This window comes from Halichoerus grypus, chromosome 3 (assembly GCF_964656455.1).
Source record: "Halichoerus grypus chromosome 3, mHalGry1.hap1.1, whole genome shotgun sequence".
In the NCBI taxonomy this organism is placed as follows: domain Eukaryota; kingdom Metazoa; phylum Chordata; class Mammalia; order Carnivora; family Phocidae; genus Halichoerus; species Halichoerus grypus.
This window is the reverse complement of record NC_135714.1, coordinates 142031269-142050990: the sequence shown is the minus strand read 5'-3', so window position 1 is coordinate 142050990 and position 19722 is coordinate 142031269. Positions and strand designations below refer to the sequence as shown.

The following is a 19722-nucleotide window of genomic DNA, read 5'->3' as shown; positions in this document are numbered from 1 at the left end:
TAGAGAGCCCAGAAATGGACCCTCAACTCTATGGTCAACTAATCTTTGACAAAGCAGGAAAGAATGTCCAATGGAAAAAAGACAGTCTCTTCAACAAATGGTGTTGGGAAAATTGGACAGCCACATGCAGAAGAATGAAACTGGACCATTTCCTTACACCACACACAAAAATAGACTCCAAATGGTTGAAAGACCTCAATGTGAGACAGGAGTCCATCAAAATCCTAAAGGAGAACACAGGCAGCAACCTCTTCGACCTCAGCCGCAGCAACTTCTTCCTAGAAACATCGCCAAAGGCAAGGGAAGCAAGGGCAAAAATGAACTATTGGGACTTCATCAAGATAAAAAGCTTTTGCAAAGCAAAGGAAACAGTCAACAAAACCAAAAGACAACTGACAGAATGGGAGAAGATATTTGCAAATGACATATCAGATAAAGGGCTAGTATCCAAAATCTATAAAGAACTCATCAAACTCAACACCAAAAGAACAAAGAATCCAATCAAGAAATGGGCAGAAGACATGAACAGACATTTTTCCAAAGAAGACATCCAAATGGCCAACAGACACATGAAAAAGTGTTCAATATCGCTCGGCATCAGGGAAATCCAAATCAAAACCTCAATGAGATACCACCTCACACCAGTCAGAATGGCTAAAATTAACAAGTCAGGAAATGACAGATGTTGGCGGGGATGCGGAGAAAGGGGAACCCTCCTACACTGTTGGTGGGAATGCAAGCTGGTGCAGCCACTCTGGAAAACAGTATGGAGGTTCCTCAAAAAGTTGAAAATAGAGCTACCATATGATCCAGCAATTGCACTACTGGGTATTTACCCCAAAGATACAAAAGTAGGGACCCGAAAGGCTACGTGCACCCCGATGTTTATAGCAGCAATGTCCACAATAGCCAAACTGTGGAAAGAGCCAAGATGTCCATCAACAGATGAATGGATAAAGAAGATGTGGTATATATATACAATGGAATATTATGCAGCCATCAAAAGGAATAAGATCTTGCCATTTGCAACGACGTGGATGGAACTGGAGGGTATTATGCTGAGCGAAATAAGTCAAACAGAGAAAGACATGTATCATATGACCTCACTGATATGAGGAATTCTTAATCTCAGGAAACATACTGAGGGTTGCTGGAGTGGGGGGTGGGGTGGGAGGGATGGGGTGACTGGGTGATGGACACTGGGGAGGGTATGTGTTCTGGTAAGCGCTGTGAATTGTGCAGGACTGTTGAATCTCAGATCTGTACCTCTGAAACAAATAATGCAATATATGTTAAGAAAGAAAAAAAGAAGAAGAAGAATGTAGCAGGAGGGGAAGAATGAAGGGGGGGAAATCGGAGGGGGAGAAGAACCATGAGAGACGATGGACTCTGAAAAACAAACTGAGGGTTCTAGAGGGGAGGGGGTTGGGAGGATGGGTTAGCCTGGTGATGGGTATTGAGGAGGGCACGTTCTGCATGGAGCACTGGGTGTTATGCACAAACAATGAATCATGGAACACTATATCTAAAACTAATGATGTAATGTATGGGGATTAACAAAACAATAAAAAAATTAAAAAAAAAAAAAAAAATCTTTCCCAAAGGAAGGGACTGCCAAGGTGGGGATTTCACCCCCATGCTGTGTCAATAAGTAAGATGCTGGCAGATGATTCCTTTGCTATCTCTCAAATCGGTTTCCATAGAAAGCTGGTACTTTGCCTGAGCACAGGATATAATGTTAGAGGCCAGTCCCATTTCCTCTCTTCCATAAGCCAATCACAAGTCAATCAAATACACAATTTCTGGCAAGAGCTGCAATAACTCACTCAGGTCTAAAAATAACCCTTGACCATATGTGGTACACATCTAGATCCTTCTCCAGAATCTAACATCTATGTTCACCAACTGTAAGGTGTTACTCAGTTATAAGCATTTCCCCCTAATACATAACATACTAATCTGGTATGAAAAAGGTCATACAAAATAATCAAAATCCCCTCTTTTTTTTATCTGTATAGAAATTTTGCCAACATTAAATGTTCCATCACAATATTTGGCAAATACGTACTGGCATTCATACACTTTAAATTTTAACAGATTTTGGAAGGAATAGGTCCAAAATAATCATTCCAGCCTTTGAAAGAGAAAAATCTATGCTCTAAAGAATGTTTCTAAGATAGCATTTTAGCTATAAATCAGACTTGCTTCCCAAGAGCAACCTTAAACTACATGTTAAAGAATTCATGTTTTAAATAAACTAATCTTAACTCCCGTTTAACTCTGGGAGGACTGGTCTGGGAAAACAGATTTCATTGTTTAGACATAAATTAATACAGGTTCTTTTATGAGTATTGTAATGATGGATATGCATTCCTAGGACAGCATATGTTTGGGTTTGAGAACTTGAGTCCCTATGCACAGAAATATTTTAAAAGTATAAGATATAAGCAAACAGGAAGAAAAATAAGGAACATGATGAGGCCTGGCAAGTATCATATCTAAGGGAACACATCTGAGCATCTAGAATCAGCCAAGAGCCCAGTTTGACAGAGACTCAATCTTAGCCAGCCCTCATCCTACTCCTGCATCAGGGGTCCAGACTCACAAAGTGTGAGATGAGACTGGTTCCAAGACCACTTGCAGTTCTTCTAACTGAGGATGGCAGCTACGCACAACCCTTCTCCAATCCAATTTTGCAGGTCTCCAAGAGATACAAAATAATAACTGAGACCCAGCATTCAGCCAGTCTAGAGTCAAGTTGATTCCTACGGTGCCAGGACAGAATAGGCATGGATATTCCTGGCAGATCAATTCAAAATGGAATTTTCTTTCCCTTTGGATGAATTCAAATGTAGACTATCTGACCGAACAAATCATTTTCAGTAGATAAGTTTCAGCTCAGGCCACAGCCTAGTACCATGCAAGTATGATGATCACTTCTTTCTGCTCAGGAAGAGAGCTGGTGGTGTGAACGAATACCTTCCATCCCTAACCTGCCAATTTAACCAAGTAAACCTCTCACTTGCCCGGTCTACCACAGGGAAAGCTTTATGTACAGATGTTTTGTTTTGGGAGAGCTCTTCTATTATGCTAACTAAATACTTAGACATTAGCTATCTTTTTTTAAAGTTCAGAAAAAGAATTTTTTAATGAAGATTTTATTTATTTGAGACAGAACGAGAGTGAGAGAGCACAACATGGGTGGGGGGAGAGCAGAGGGAGAGGGAGAAGCAGGGAGCCCAATGCGGGGCTCAATCCCAGGACCCTGGGATCATGACCTGAGCCAAAGGCAGACACTTAAACGACTGAGCCACCCAGGCACCTCCAGTAAAAGAATTTTGATTAAGAAAACTAATAAACTTGACACCTCTCTCTTACTGGAAGGTAAGATGATTATGGGCAAGTTGATCAAAGTTTTAATCAAGTAAATGATTTTGTTAAGCCAAATATTATTTCTTACTAGCTTAATCAGAAATATTATTTCAAACAAACAAAAAACAGATACTTACAAGGTGAAAAACAGTTAAGACACTGCCCCTAGATGCAGGGGCCTCTGTTAAAACATACATTTGTTCAAGCTGCACTGGCAATGGTAAATTCCAGTAACTGCACTTTTCCTGCCTTCTTGTCATCCAGTCTTCAATAACCTAACATCCCCGGTGTCCTTTCTCCAGTCCTCCCACACTGTTTTTGCAGCCTTCATACTGCCCTTCCAATTCCTATTTCTCAGTTCCCCAGAGGGCAAGGACTAGCTTGTGTATCACTGCACAGTGCATAGAACTTGGCCCACCTAGAGTGTGGGGTGCTCAAAAAAACACTGAATGCATCCATTTCTACCTCAGAAGAAGTGTGGATATTCCTTTTTCATTTCTTAAAATATTTTACTCTAGAAGGAATTTGAAAATCATTTAAGGATGGCAAATACTCTCCAACTTCCTAAAAAGTTAATTCATACAGTACTCTCAAACTTACATACTAATCAGACCTATTTACTAATTTTAGAAATAAGACAACAGGCCCAAGGTGGACTCACTTACGCTAAGCTCCACATCAGAGACTGAACTTACTTGCAGGTTTTTTTTTTTTTAAGATTTTATTTATTTATTTGACAGAGAGAGACACAGCGAGAGAGGGAACACATGCAGGGGGAGTGGGAGAGGGAGAAGCAGGCTTCCCGTGGAGCAGGGAGCCCAATGCGGGGCTCGATCCCAGGACCCTGGGATCTTGACCTGAGCCGAAGGCAGACGCTCAATGACTGAGCCACCCGGGTGCCCTGAACTTACTTGCAGTTTTATCTGTCCCAGAAACGGAATCTTAAACCAGTCACTTAGGAAACACCTGATCAGCACTAGTTAGGGATTCTGCCTGATAGATCCCTGCCATTCCCTAAAGGAAAGTAAGCTTACAATAATCAATCTGCTTTTTTTGCCTAGTATAACTTTCTTGTTCCCGCTCCCTTTTGCCTATTAAAGTTTTTCATTTTGTACAGCTCCTTGGAGCTCCCTTCTATCTACTAGAGTGGATGCTGACCCATTCATGAATTGGTGAATAGAGCCAATAAGATCTCTAAAATTTACTGTTGAATCTTGTTTGTTAACACTAGTTCACTGAAAATTTCTAACCTACTTATCTTCTCTTATAAAGTGATGGAGAAATTTCTAACCTACTTATCTTCTCTTATAAAGTGTGGCTTTTTAGTGTTGGTTCATCATAGTTTATTTCTACCTTTAAAAATACAATGGATAGGGGTGCCTGGCTTTATTATTTTAACAGTACCTTTACTATCAGAAGACCAGGCCTTATACCATTTGAAGAGTTACATCATTTCCAAAGAGCAGAAGCATAATGAAAAAAAGACCCAAGAACATTTTTTAAATCCATTTATTAATACCAAATGAATCACATTTAACGTAAATAAAACGTGCCTTAACACATTCAGAAGGAAGATGCATAAGATGGCTATATGGGAACATCAGCTGAAATAAAAACCCGGTCACAAACTACTCATCTCAACTGGCTAAAGCCAAGAAAATGGAATACTCCTTTTTTCCTTAGGCCGTATGCAGTTTCAGAATGGAAATGCCTGTCAGGGCCACTTTTCCACCCCGGCAGGAAGACCTATGTGTCTGCACACACCACCGCCCAGTGCGGCCGATACCGTTCACGCCGCTCACAGCAGCGCGCATACCTAATAAGCACATACAGGTAGGGATGGGTATGCAGAGCCTGCAGGACCCAACAAGCCTGTCCTCTGGAAATGAGGAAACAAATGGGAAAGGACTATTCCTCGTTTCCTCTAAGTTCCTGGCTTCTGCACCTTACCTTTCTACTCTTGTCTGCAAGGAAGGTCGACCTCCTCTCTGAGGACTCTCAATTATTCTTTCTGGTCTTTGATGCAGCAGAGTGAGAGTGACCGCCGGGTTTTGCGGGCGTGCGGATTTGCGTGCTCCCCTCCCGCCTCCCGGGCCCATGTTCACCAAGGGTGAACTAAGTGCTGGAGGTGGGCGCAAGGCTTGGGCGGGGGGGCCGGGGGGGGGGAAGACCGCAGAGATGGGGAAGCCGGCAACCCGCAACGCTCTAGGTCAGGTTCATGTATCTGCATCCCTCCTTCCACTTGTACCTTCCACCCCAGGCGCCCTTTCCCAAAAGGCACCCCTGGGCCCACCTTTTTCCCCCCTGCCCCCACCGCCACGTCCAAGCCTCTGCGGCCCTCCGAGACGCCCCCAGAGACGGCAGGGTGCAGCGCTCTTACCAGGCTCATGGACACCGGGGTTGTCGGACAGCTCGATGACCAGGAGCTCCCGGCCCTCGAAGCTGCGCCCCACCGTGTAGATCCTGCTGATGGCGGTGCACTGCAGCCACACGGACACCAGCGCCTCGCGCAGCTCGGGGTAACGGTGGTACTCGAAGGAGATGCCGTCCTCCTGCTGCAGCCGCCGGCGCCGCCTCATGCCCGCCGCGGGCGCCGCGGGCGCCGCGGGCGCCCCGGGCTCCTGGGCTCCGGCACCCAGCAGCCACCCGCAGGCGGCCAGTGCCACGCACAGCGCCAGCAGCGCCCGGCCTCCTCGCGCGGCCATCGCCCCGCGCCGCCGCCGCCCGCGCCTTCCTGCGCCCGCCGCCTCTTTTGTCTGGGCTCGGGGACTCCGCGGGCCGGCGCTGCGGAGGGAGCCAAGTTCCGCAGCAGCCTCCGCACGCCTCACCTTCCCGGGCCCACTGAGCGCCGGCCGCGCGCGGGGGCCACCCAGAGGAGAGGGGCGAAGCGGCGGCTCGGCGGGCCGCACTACTGGCCGCCGAGCCCAGGGGAGCTGCAGGAGAAACCACTGCGAGGAGGGGGCCGGCGCGCGCCCGCGGGATTCGGTGGGGCTCGGGGGAGGGCGGCTGGCGTGGCTGGCTCGCAACCACGTCAAGAGCCAAATGGCGCCGCGGACGACGCAGGTGAAGTGACAGCTACGGAATGCGTTGGGAACGTTGTTGTCATTGAAAGACCCAGGACATTGCGTGTGGAAAAATACTCTTGGATTGCTAGTGGAGCCTTTTAAAGTAACATCTGTTCTCAGCCGACCAGGGTTTCCATCTTGATGCACCAATAATTAGAGCATATTCCAGGAAAAAAAAAGAGAGAGAGAGAGAGACAGCGAGAGAGAGAAACAAAAAGGAATTATTGGCAGCCACTTGCCCTTTCCCTATGATGTAGCTTTAATGACTGCACTGATAGTCCAAACACAAACCCAAGAGTTGGGTTTGCATTTATTGCAAGGTCTGGCTGGATAACAGAACATTGTGCACTTTGATTTAGAGGTTTAAGACAATAAAAATACATTCTATCGCTTTGTAGATACTGTCTTTAATTGTATTAGATGCACATTCCTGGATTCTCTCAGAAAAAAAACGAAAAACAAAACATGATAAGGCTGTCATTTGTCAGTGCTTGTGCCAACCTCCTTCTGCAGCAACCCTCCGAAAAACAAAATACAACACGGGGTGTGCGCTGGACAAAGGATTCAGTCTGAATTAAGATCAAATCTTTCAGGAGCAGTTTATCCGGGTAGTTCTGGCTTCGAGTTTCTTATTAGATCGTAACCACGATGTTGGCCAGGACTGCAGTCATCTGAATGCTTGATTGGGGCTGGGGAATCTTTTCCAAGAAAAAATTTAAAAATAAAAAGATTAAATCCTGTTATAGAAAGAAAACTCTGATCAAGAGAGATAAAGCCTCCATAACCTTCTTAAAGTTATTGTAAAAGTATATAATCATTTAGAGCTTTAAATGCCCAGCCCTTGGACAAGATTTATATTGTTGGAGCAACTCTGAAACAAATGTTATTCTGAAGAGGTTGCCATTTGGATTTTAGAATAGTGCAAATCTAAATAAATAAATAATCCATCGAGTACTCCAACCAAGCAAAAAAAAGAAAAAAAACTGGACACCGTGAGACTTTTTTTCTTTCTTAACTTGTTCTTTCTCCACCTGTCTAACAATGCATCACACTGAATAAAAACTTTCTCCTGGAATAGGACATTTAAATGATTTTATTGGATCAAAAGAAAAATGTTTCTGGAAAAACTGGTTCCACACCCCTATGTTTACATTTCCTACAGCATCTTTTTTGGATTTTTTTTGGGGGGGGAGGAAGCTGCCACTGGGAAGACATGCCACTCAGTTAGATTTGCATCCAGCCACGTTCCTTGTCAATGTAACAGAGCTAAGAATTGTATATTTTCCACTATGACCAGTCTGTGTTTGATTACATAGTCCAGAAGTATAAAACCAGAGTTATAATTACATTTCTAAAATCATGCCCAAAAGAGCAACCTTGGAAACCCAGAAAAAGAAAACAGAGTAGCTAAAACCAATAACTTCGGAAGTGGAAAGTTAAGATTTTCATGTTAGCAATTTAAGGCAACCACACTAATTTGTGGCTAGGTGGGGCATATGGACTAGTAACTACACACATGAACAACATAATATCGATTGAAGTCCTGTGTTGCCCTTTAGCTATCTCTCTAAACAAAGGGTATGCTTTCTATTTTTTCCCAAATTTCAATTTTATGGGTCGCTTTTACTTTTTTTTTTTAAGTGGATAGAATCTTAATAGCTATGTAGACTCACTTAAGGGGGACTCTCTTTGCATCGTAGAATTTTGTTTCCTTTATGTATAAAACAAAAGGTTTTGACTGGGTTACTCATTTGAGTGCAGCAGAATCATGTAGAGAGTTTGTAAAATGTGCAGCTTCCCAAGCCCCCATCAATACAGGAGTTCTGAGATATGTTCCACATATTAACGAGGTTCCAGGTTTTAATAGCAACACCAGGTATTTCTGATTTTGATGTTTGACTGACAAACACACTTTGAGAAATACCGTCCTACATGTTTTCTAAGGTCTTTTTCAGATCTAAAATGCTATAATTCTTGGGGCACCTGGGTTGAGCATCTGCCTTCGGCTCAGGTCCTGATCTTGGGGTCCTGGGATTGAGTCCTGCATTCGGGGGGGGGGGTCCCTGCTCAGCGGGGAGTCTGCTTCTCCCTCTGCCCCTCCCCCCCCTCCCCCCCCCCGCTCATGCTCTCTCTCACTTTGTCTCTCAAATGGGTGAAATCTTTAAAATAAAATAAAATGCTATGGTTCTGGAAGGTATTTTTTTTAGAAAAAAATCCCTGCTTATCTGATAGATGATAGAGCTCCTTGCTTATTTGAGGGCATACCACACACACCAACGAATCAGTTTAAAGGAATTAAACTTGGTCTTTGAACTTCTGGGCTATTTTAGGTGTAGGTCATCCCCACTGGAGTGTGTACTACTTGTTTGTGGCTTTATAGGCAATTATATAAAAGGTTACATATTCATCCTGGTTGCTAGATAGAAAATCTTGCACGGTAAGTCTCTAATGTGTTTGACTTTGTGTACCCAGAATTCAATCTAGTATGCAACCTACATTTAAAATTGTGTATGTGCAAGAGAGAAAGAGAGATCCTTTTTCATGTCACTTTTGGACATCTGTATGGGCATATTTAAGCTCCCCAAGCCTCCATTTCCTGCATCACTTCTACTCTTTTCAAATTTAGAAACTATCTCTTCGTGTATTCCAAACCTTTTATTCTCCCTTCCAAAGCCCCATCTAAAACTGATCTACTGCACATCAGTCCTGTGAGCACATTGCTCTATATCCATCCAGTGGTGTGCTGGTAAATGTTTACCACTCAGCTCTCTGGAGTGGGGGTAGGGGTATGGCTGGGAAGGAGGGTGGAGGACCTGATTTAGAGTGTTTGCTGATTTCCATGGTGTAAATGTTCCCCCCATGGCTGATTTCAAATTATCAATGTGACATCACCGAGCATGGGTGCTGAGAAGAGATAAACATTAGCACACCTTTATATGGTGTGGGGGTGTGTACAAAGTCTTTATATTCCTCCCTTTCAAGAGGTAGAGCTTAATTCCCTACTACATGAGTGTAGGCAGGACTTAGGGACTCACTTCTAATGGACAGAATTGATGTATCTACCTGTCCATCAACAGATGAATGGATAAAGAAGATGTGGTATATATATACAATGGAATATTATACAGCCATCAAAAAAATGAAATTTTTGCCATTTGCAACAACGTGGATGGAACTAGAGGGTATTATGCTAAGCGAAATAAGTCAATCAGAGAAAGACAATTATCATATGATCTCACTGATATGTGGAATTTGAGAAACAAGGCAGAGGATCACAGAGGAAGGGAGGGAAAAATGAAACAAGATGAAACCAGAGAGGGAGACAAACCATATGAGACTCTTAATCTCAGGAAACAAACTGAGGGTTGCTGGGGTGGTGGGGGGGGTGGGAGGCATGGGGTGGCTGGGTGATGGACATTGGGGAGGGTATGTGCTATGGTGAGTGCTATGAATTGTGTAAGACTGATGAATCACAGACCTGTACCTCTGAAACAAATAATACATTGTATGTTAAAAAAAATAAAAAAGGAAGAAGATAGTAGGAAAGGAAAAATGAAAGCGGGGAAATCAGAGGGGGAGATGAACCATGAGAGACTATGGACTCCGAGAAACAAACTGAGGGTTTTAGAGGGGAGGGGGGTGGGGGGATGGGTGAGCCCAGTGAGGGATATTAAGGAGGGCACGTATTGCATGGAGCACTGGTATTATATGCAAACAATGAATCATGGAACACTACATCAAAAACTAATGGTGTAATGTATGGTAACTAACATAACATAATAAAATTAAATTTAAAAAAAGAGAATGATTGTGTTTAATAAATGCCTCATAAAATTTCTTCAATTTTAACAATTGGCTCTCTTTTTTTTTTAAAGATTTTATTTATTTATTTGACAGAGAGAGAGAACACAAGTAGGCAGAGTGGCAGGCAGAGAGAGAGGGAGAAGCAGGCTCCCCGCCGAGCAGGGAGCCCCATGCAGGGCTCGATCCCAGGACCCTGGAATCATGACCTGAGCAGAAGGCAGACGCTTAACTGACTGAGCCACCCAGGTGCCCCTAACAATTGGCTCTTACAAGTGGGTCTGAGCTGCCAACAAACCACTATATCTATTTGTAGTCTCCATTCTTCACTCAGCAGTACACCCTCCATTTATGGCTGGCCCTCCTCTGTAGTCCCCCACAGAGGAAATACTGTAATGTTACTCAGTTTTCATGAACCTTCTACATCAGAATCACCTGGTAAGCATAGCCACATTCCAGACCAATTGGATCCAATTTTCTGGGGATGGAGTTTGGAAATCTGCATTTGAATAAGCTCTCCCCACCCCACCACTCCACCCTCTCAGGGTGATTCTGATGCACAGTATGATTGGAGGAACCCTCATTCCAGAGACTGGTTTTGAAATTTGACAAAACAGTGTTCTAATTCCAGGACAACTTGTTTTGGAAAACTGCTCAATTACTTCACCTGAAAATGAGGGACACTATGAGCATTCTGTGAAATAAGGCCCGCAAGGGGTGGGCACAAGAAAAGCGCTCCATAAAGAGAAACTTTCCATTTCTGGGACAAACTGCCATCATGGTACCCTCTTACTGGCCACTGGAACGCCCCATCCAGGTAGTCCTGCTTCAGAATCCTTCCTCCTACCTTCTGAACTCCAAACACCAATGTCTGACTTCCCTTGTTAGCACTGAGGAAATTCTCTCAGCCAGCCTCCACTCAACCATCTCTCTGTTCACACCGGAAACGCTCTGGGGGATGCCCATGTCCCTGGCCATGGCTGGGGTTGGTCTCACTTCTTCCCTCACTGCCCATTCCTCACATTTGTCACAGTTCTCTCATCACTGGCTTGCGTGCATATCAAGGTCAGTCAGCTGTGCCACCAGAATGTTCATGCCACTTCCACGCGTGGTTGGGTCCTTAATTAAAGAGGCAAACACATAAACAAGAGTAGAAAAAAGCTGAAAGCTTTGGATGCACGTGAATTTTCAAAGTGGAATTAGGCGCAGTTGAGGAAACAGTGAAGAGCTGAGGAAAACTTATAAAAATCTCTAAAACTTCTGCTCTGAGATTTGTTCCCAAACCTGTCACTTTACCATCAAGAACCTCATACGGTTACCACCATAACGGTAGGGAAAGCATTATTGCATAAAGGCCTTGTTCCTAAAACAACCAAGAACCAACCAATGGATGAGCATATGCTTATGTTAAATTTAAATAGACTATTTAAATTGTGCTTGTATGCTTCGTTTTTTGTTTTTCTTCTTTAACTGATTTTTTTCCATTAACCAACCCACTAAGTGTCCCAGTTGTATCAGGTAAGAAGGGAGACGTGTACCATGGCCGGTGGGTCACAACCCAATGCATTCTCAACGTGCCGCTTGACTCGGTGCTCACAGTACTCCATCCACAAGTATCACCACCTCAATATCGAATTACCGACTCACATTGAAGGTAGTCCAAAGGGTTTATCAATGTTTTTCTACAACTCTATCTTGTACCAATTTCTTTGTATCCTAGAGGCCACCCCAGTATTACCGACCTCCCAGCAACATTGTCCAAAAACACGTAATGTGAACCAGATGTGTAATTTTAAATGCTCTAGTAGCCATGTTTTTAAAAAGTAAAAAGGAACAGGTGAAATTAATTTTAATAATAAATTTTGCCTAACCCAATGTACCCCAAATATTATCATCTCAGCCTGCAACCACTTTGGGATCTATTAACGAAATATTTTTCCATACTAAGTCTTCAAAATCAGTTGTGTGATTTACATCATAGCCCATCCGTGCAATTCAGACTAGCCATATTTAAAATGCTCAACAGCCACTTACGGCTAGTGACAACTGTATCGGACAGCTGACCGATCTTGCTGTTCTTACATTCTGATCTTCTAAAATTATTCCTCCTGATTTATCTTCATAGTTAATTCTGCGGTGCAAGCACTCACTGGTTATTTCTTTGCCTGGACTATGGCAACATCCTCCCCTGGAGATGACTCTTCTCCATCACTGGTTAATCCGAGTTTTAAATCTTGCTGCCAAAACCACCTTCTCCATCATTTACCTTGATTACACTATCTACCATCCTGTCATGTCCATCATTCAGTGGATCAAAACCAAAGCCGCGATCCCCAAAGGGAATTTCCCCAGAGGGAAACCTTACTCAGAATGGAGTCAGGAGGCCAGCAGAGGGAGCTCTCAGCCCTACCACTCCTGCCCCATTGCAGCCCCAACAGGAAGACAGACCTTGCCGGAAGATACTACCTTACTATGCCAGCAGAAGGAAGGAAGGTTTCCTCCGCCCCTGGCAACAGCCCAGCCAATGAGAGACAGTTACAACTCAGCCAGTGAAAAGCCACTATACTTCCAGCTCCCAGTTTAGTCCAAAGAACTCTCCGTTTATAACGGCCTCTCCCAGCACCTCCCCTCTCCTCGCTATAAAAATGCATTCCTCTGTTTAGTTCTCCAGACTCACCTGTGCTTTGCCCTAGCTTGCCTCTCCTGGGTTAAAATTGTCTGCTATTCCTAAATACACCCATCTTTTTCTGGTGAAACAACTAGCAGTTTTATTTTGAAAGTTAACACCTTCTTCAGAGAATTTTACTGGAGAGCCCTGGGAAATCTTAACTTACTGTATCTCCTGCTGCTTCTTTCACTACATCGTTTTATCTCCCAATCTATTACTTTGAATTCCTGCACCGCCATCCCCCAAACTACAACCATATTTCTATCTACACCATCCTTACCTCCTAAGCTGTCTTCCCCCCCCCCCCCTCCCAGGGCCAACGCTATCCCCTAACCCTATTGCCGTCCTCTTCTCCTCCACCAGGCATTCCCCCTCTCCTATTCTTACGGGTCCTCTTTCTCTCCTTGCATTTCCCCTTTGCACCATGCTCTCCTATCCTTTTTGAAAAAAAACTGAAATTCTGACCTGAGTTCACTTTCCGCAGCTAGCACCCAAACACCTCAACTTCGTCACATCTCATTCACTCCTTCACTCAGCTTCTACTCTGTAGGTTCTACACATTTAATAAGACTCAACATTCATTGACCTTTCCTGGGCTAACTCAGGACCCTGCACTCAGCTTAGTGTTCTTCTCCCTCTTCACATGCTCATGGTTTCAGTTATCACCTCCCTGCTCCCAAGATCCAGAGTCCCATATCCATTCCCTCCCCCTCAGAGACAGAGTCCGCCTTCCTTGTGTGTTTGTCTCCACAGCCTACCACAGTGGAACCACAATCATAGGTCGGTATGTTTGCATGTGAATGAAGGAATTAGTAAATATGCTAGCACCTTCCTAACTATGGCACTCAGACCCCTCCCCATGTTTGCAATGTTCTGCTTACTCAACAAGCTCTTGGATTCCCACCTTCTCCTACAGGAGCCCTTCCTCAGCGTGACCCAACCACCACAGCCTTCTCTTCACTCAGCAACCACAGTTACCGAGTCGCTTGCATGTAACGTAAGTCATTTGCCAATTTTCTCATCTGATCTGTGTACTTATTCAATGTAGTTTCTATTTCTCTCTCCATTATTATTGTCTGTATTATAATTTCAATTCTACCACACTGCAAATACAATATTCAGGAAAGAAAATTGGGTTTTCTATTATGTTCTTACCTTTGGAAACCACACTGCTGAAATGAAAATCAGATTGCCAATTTCCATTGCCAAAGAATGACTGGTTTTCCCTTCAGCTGCTGGAAGTTTACCAGTACAAACAATGCAGAATAACTTTACGATGGAGGATGCTAACAACTTTATGGTGCTCAGGAATGTTAAGTATTACAGAGATGTACAAACAAGTACTGGAATCTTTCATTATAAACAACAACCATGACTTATCTATTGTGTCACTTTTCAATCCATAATATTTCTTGCACCTTTTTAAATTTCAAGTGTCCTTGGGGCGCCTGGGTGGCTCAGTAGTTAAGCATCTGCTTGGGCTCAGGTCATGATCCCAGGGTCCTGGGATTGAGCCCCGCATTGGGCTCCCTTATCAGCAGGAAGCCTGCTTCTCCCTCTCCCACTCCCCCTGCTTGTGTTCCCTCTCTCTCTGTCAAATAAATAAAATCTTTAAAAAAAAAAATTCAAGTGTCCAAAAAAGAAAGAAGTTCACCTCTCTTTGTTTCATACAACTTACAAGACATCAGCGTGAAACAGTCTCTTGTTTAGTGAAAGCTGCTCACTTCTTCACAAGACTACAGAATTATCAGCATATGTAAACATATTGTGTGTCCATACATATATGTTAAAGTATCTCCTGTCCAACACTTTGGAAGCCTTTCTGCTACTAGATGGACTGACCAAGATGTTAATTAAGTGAAAACTAATGAGGTTAATTATGTACACAGAGAGCAAAACAAACAAACCTCTTACTCATGATCAGGACTATGTCCTTAATTTCAGGAAAGCTTTGTGCATGACAACAAACCCAACTCCACTGAAGCTTAGGTCAGATGGCTGTAGGTGGATGAGTGGTCAGTCATATTATTATTAGCAAAAGAAGAAAAAAAATATACAGCACATTCATCAAGTAGATGCTCAAACAATATTCACAATAGCAATGGTTTTTATATAGTACCATTACACAATTATTGCTGTTATGCTCCTCAATGTTGACTGATTATAGGCCTTGAAGTTTTAAATCAGGGTCCTCCTACACCCTGAACACAGCACTTGTATTGGCCCTTTTTTTGAAAAGTAACCCGTATGTGTAGTCAGTCCAAGTTAATGAAGAAGGGGGTTTGGTTTGCTCCCCACGTGGTTGCACGATTTACCTTCAGGGGCCTGCATCCTCAGATATGTAGCTTGGGAAAGGGCGGATCATTCCACCGGGTAGATGAAGGGCCTGAAGGTATGGAGTGGTCACTACGCAGCAGAGTCCCATTGGGGCTGAGCCTAGGTCTTGGGGCCAGGTTTGCCTTCTCAAGAGTGACTTCATGGATTGTGTCTTTCAGTGGAAATCCTGTGGTCAAAAGAATAGAGTTCAGATGAGAACTTAGCTCAGATTTGTGTAAGCGAAGAGTGGGGAGTATGGGGTGGAGAGAGAGAGAGAGAAATAGTGAAAAAGAAAGCAAAGGCAGAGGAAGAAGAGGAGTAGAGGAAGGGGAAAGAATAAGAAAACAGGGGAAGAGGGTCACCTGGGTGGCTCAGTTGGTTAAGCCTTGGACTCTTGATTTCAGCTCAGGTCTTGAGCTCAGGGTCATGAGTTTGAGCTCCCCATTGGGTTCATGCTGGACGTGGAGTCTACTTTAAAAAAAGAGAGAGACAGAGAGAAGGGAAGAAAAAGCAAAAGTAAGGCAGTCGAAAATCCAGTACTATCTCTGTTCAAGGGCCTTAGAAACTTTATAAACTTCATCTACTTTAGTGTGAAAAGTGTGGGAAATTTACCTTCCTTATGGATGATTAATCCTAAATCAAACTGAGGAATCTCTATATCTTATGCAAGACACACAGTAGCATAACAAAAACAAAAAGCATAACATTTATAAAGCATTTCAGTGGTTACAAAGTGTTTCTCCTGCATTTTCCAACTTGATTCTCTCAATGACCTCATTTTATTATCCACATTTTACAGATAAGCCACCTGAATTCATGGAGGATAAATTCAAAAGCAACGATACACAAGATCAAAGAGAAATATTATTAACTCAAAGATATATTTTAGAATTACCCCTTCATTTAATTTTTTGGACCTGACCTGATTCTCCTTTAGGAAAATGTACTATAAATCTAAAGTCTCAGCACGTTACCTCACCCAGGGACGAATTGATTTTCTGTGTTTTCCTCCTGTCTATGAAAAAATTATTATTTCTGTGCCTTTAACAACTATAAAATGTGGTGTTCATCAGACTTAAATTAAAATGATAAACTCTACTATTTTAAAAAAAGGTATCAAAAATGGAATAAAAAAGATAATACAATAACTTGCTTATAAAATATTATACTAGGCCCTAGTAGCTAAGGGAAGGTATTGTTTTTTAGTCCCTAATTTTTCCACTAATATAATACATAGAAAAAAATCAAAAGTGCATTTTCTCTCATATACCCATGTTTGGGAATGAAATTACCAAAATGAAAATCAAGTGCCAGGCTCTCATGAAACAAATGTCACTAAGGGTGGATGGTTTTCTCTTCAGCTGTAAGATGTTGGCCATCTTATACATTTTTAAATCTTATAAATTAATAAATCTTGTAAATAAATAAGGTCTTTAATTCTGGATCAAATTGAGTTGCTCAGGAATCTACAGTGGTAACTCTAAACATTACACAAATGCACACAGCAGTACACGAATCTTTCATTATAATCAATAATCATATCTACTTGGATCTTTAATACTCTTGTCTAAGTATGGTCCCCACTTCCCTTCCCAACACACACACACACACACACACACAAACCCCCTGTGTTTCTCCTAGTGTGTTTCATCTCAGAAATGGCCTCATTTTCGTTTTAGCAGGAGAATGATATAATCTGATTTACATTTTGAAGATGGACCACAGTGTGAACAATAAATTCAGGGTGGGCAGGTATAGAAGCAGGGAAATCAGTTAGGAGGCAATAGCAATGGTTGACGTGAGAAAAGTTGGTGGCTGAGATTAGGGTAGTGGTCCATCTTCAAAATGTAAATCAGATTATATCATTCTCCTGCTAAAACGTCCCAGGAGCTTTCCAATGTACTTGGAATAAATTCCCACCTTCTTACCGTGACTTTCAGAGTCCACAGACTCTGTCTCCTGCCTACCTCGTCCATCTCCTCGAGAGCCACTCTCTTGGGATCTCCATGTGCAGTGGGCACTCCCAGGTACTATCTATCATATCTTCTTGTCCATTTCCTTCGACACACTGATCTCAAAAATGCTGTTTCTTTACTTATGTTGCTTTTTTTTTCCCTATAGAAGATGAGTACCTGAGGGTAGGTTCCTACCTCCAGAGTCTAACCTACGAAAGAGATTTAATAAATATTTGTTGAAAACAATGAGATATATGTCCACAAGACCTTTGTGCCTTTTAAACTTTAAAGATTTTAAGGAAATAACCAATCTATCTCTAAAAGAAGAATATTATCCCTAATAGACTTAATATCTACAATCTTTTCTTAAAAGATTTAATTTATTAATTTATTTATTTATTTGAGAGTGGGGGAGGAGAGAGCATGAGTGGGGGGAGAGGCAGAGGAAGAGGGAGAAGCAGACTCCCCGCTGAGCAGGGCGCCTGACACAGAGCTCCATCCTAGGACCCTGGGATCATGACTTTAGCCAAAGGCAGACGCTTAACCCCCTGAGTCACCCAGGTGCCCCAGTATCTACAGTCTCTGAACTAAGCACTATACTAATTATTGGCTTTAACCTTCCACCTTGTACCACATTTTACAAATAAGAAGACTAAAGTTTAGAGACGTTAAATAATCAGTACAAGTTTATATAAATAGGAAATGATGAAGTCAGACTGGTGAAGAAAGATAGCATCATTTCCATGGTATGGGCTTTCAATTCATTCATTTATTCATTCAACAAACTTTTATTTAGAACCCACTATATGCCAGGTACCTGGTAGTTACTTGGTGGGATGTGGTCAGTGAAGAATGTAAATGGATTAACATACAGTCCCTGCCGAGAAGAGCTCAGAGCTCACTCTCAGTGTACAGATATAAGACTGCCTTGTCCAGTGATAAACGTGTTCTCTGGCTAGAACCGATTACCATGCATAGGAGAGTTTATTTCAATTAGGATGTAGCAGAATTGAAATTTGGGAAAAACACAACCTGTTAAGAAGTGACTTGTTGAGTATTTTTAACACTTTGAAAACAATATACAATAAAAATTCCAATATCTAATTAATTCACAGATTCAGAAGACACCACACCCCAGCTGCTTAGGAACCCACTTGTGACAGGAAGTGTTACCAAACACATTGAGTCATTAAGCCTTCCTAGTTGGGTAAAACAAGTAGGTTCAGCTGCCACATTGCTCAAAATTGCTTCATTAAGGATTCTCTTAAGTTTCAATGTGTTATTTATTCTGTCTGGTTCCTTGCCTCAGAAAATGCATATGTTGGCTCCTTGACTTTGCCTAAACTTTATTTAACACTTGCAGAAACCCCAACAGCCCAACCACTGTCCCCTCTTTAATCTAGTTTTACCTCTTGCTGGGGAGTAGTTTCTTATCTCCTTTCATGTTCAGGCTGGTATTCCATCTACCACTTCAGTGACCCGCCCCTGGATGTCTATGACCAACCCACGCTTGGCTGGACAGCCAACAGGGGCCGGAACAACAGCACCAAGTAGAGAAAGGCTCAAGTGGTCCCTTGAACTGATGGGATTATGTAGGAGTGGAAATAGAGGGCAAGTGAGAAATGAGTCACACGCAGGTGCTCTGATGGAAAATAAGCCACAAGCCCCCCTGGCCGTTCTTCCACCTTGGCTTGTCTCCTGCTCACTCCTCAGAGCAGGGCAAGCTCCCTTGCCTAAAGTGCTTCAGAAACAAACTCCAAAGCACATCATGAGCTAGCGTTATTCTCCATCTTCTCTCATCATCGCCCCCATTGCTTCCACCCTTCTGTCAGTATGTGGCATATTCCACACTCTCTGACCACCGGATCTTAGTGCATGTTGTTTACTTCGATTATTCTTCCCCTTCTGTCCCCACTCCCTTTCTGGGTAACTTTTGTTGTCAGTCAGGTCTCAGATTAGACATCCTATGGAGGAACCTTCCCTAACAGCCTCCATCAGGCAAGGAAGGTCCCATGGCTATGTGATCCCAAAGTTCCTTGTGCCTCTCTCCCTTGTCAGAACTTTTTAATAATTACTTCTTTAATTGACCATAATCTCTTTATACTATAAATTTTGTGAAGGCAGGAATCATGTCTCTCATGCTTTCTAATGTCTTCTAGTGTGTTCTAGTGTCTTCTAGGGCCTAGCAGAGTTTGATACAAAAGTGAAACTAAACAAATATTTATTGACTGGATGAATACATAAATTCTTAAAGAGATCAAACTATGCTTCTCCGTTGACATCTGATACTCCACCATTTAAATTGAGCCTCATCGTCCAAAAATAACTTGCTCAAAGTCTACATCCATTAAGCTGCAACAGCTTGCATAACTATAGGAAACAGCTCGTGGTTATGGATGTATGCAGATCTGAGGGAAATATTGTCCTAAGCTGAGGAAGAACCCATCACCACTGCCTACTTCTGCCAGTTCACATGGAACCTGGAATAGAACTCTACTGACTGAAGTCCTGAGTAGCTGAACTAGTCAGGACTTGCTTCGTTGCA

General features: G+C 42.8%; 1 protein-coding gene across 1 annotated transcript in view; it reads right to left on the bottom strand.

Moving 5' to 3' along the window:
- CPE (carboxypeptidase E) overlaps positions 1-6295 on the bottom strand; it is a 115262-nt gene extending 108967 nt beyond the window's left edge. Inside the window, exon 1 of the mRNA XM_036112125.2 lies at positions 5753-6295. Within this exon, the coding sequence (XP_035968018.2) occupies positions 5753-6077 (325 nt within the window). The 5' untranslated portion in view covers positions 6078-6295. The remainder of the gene's footprint in view (positions 1-5752) is intronic.
- Between the last annotated feature and the right edge of the window lie 13427 nt (positions 6296-19722).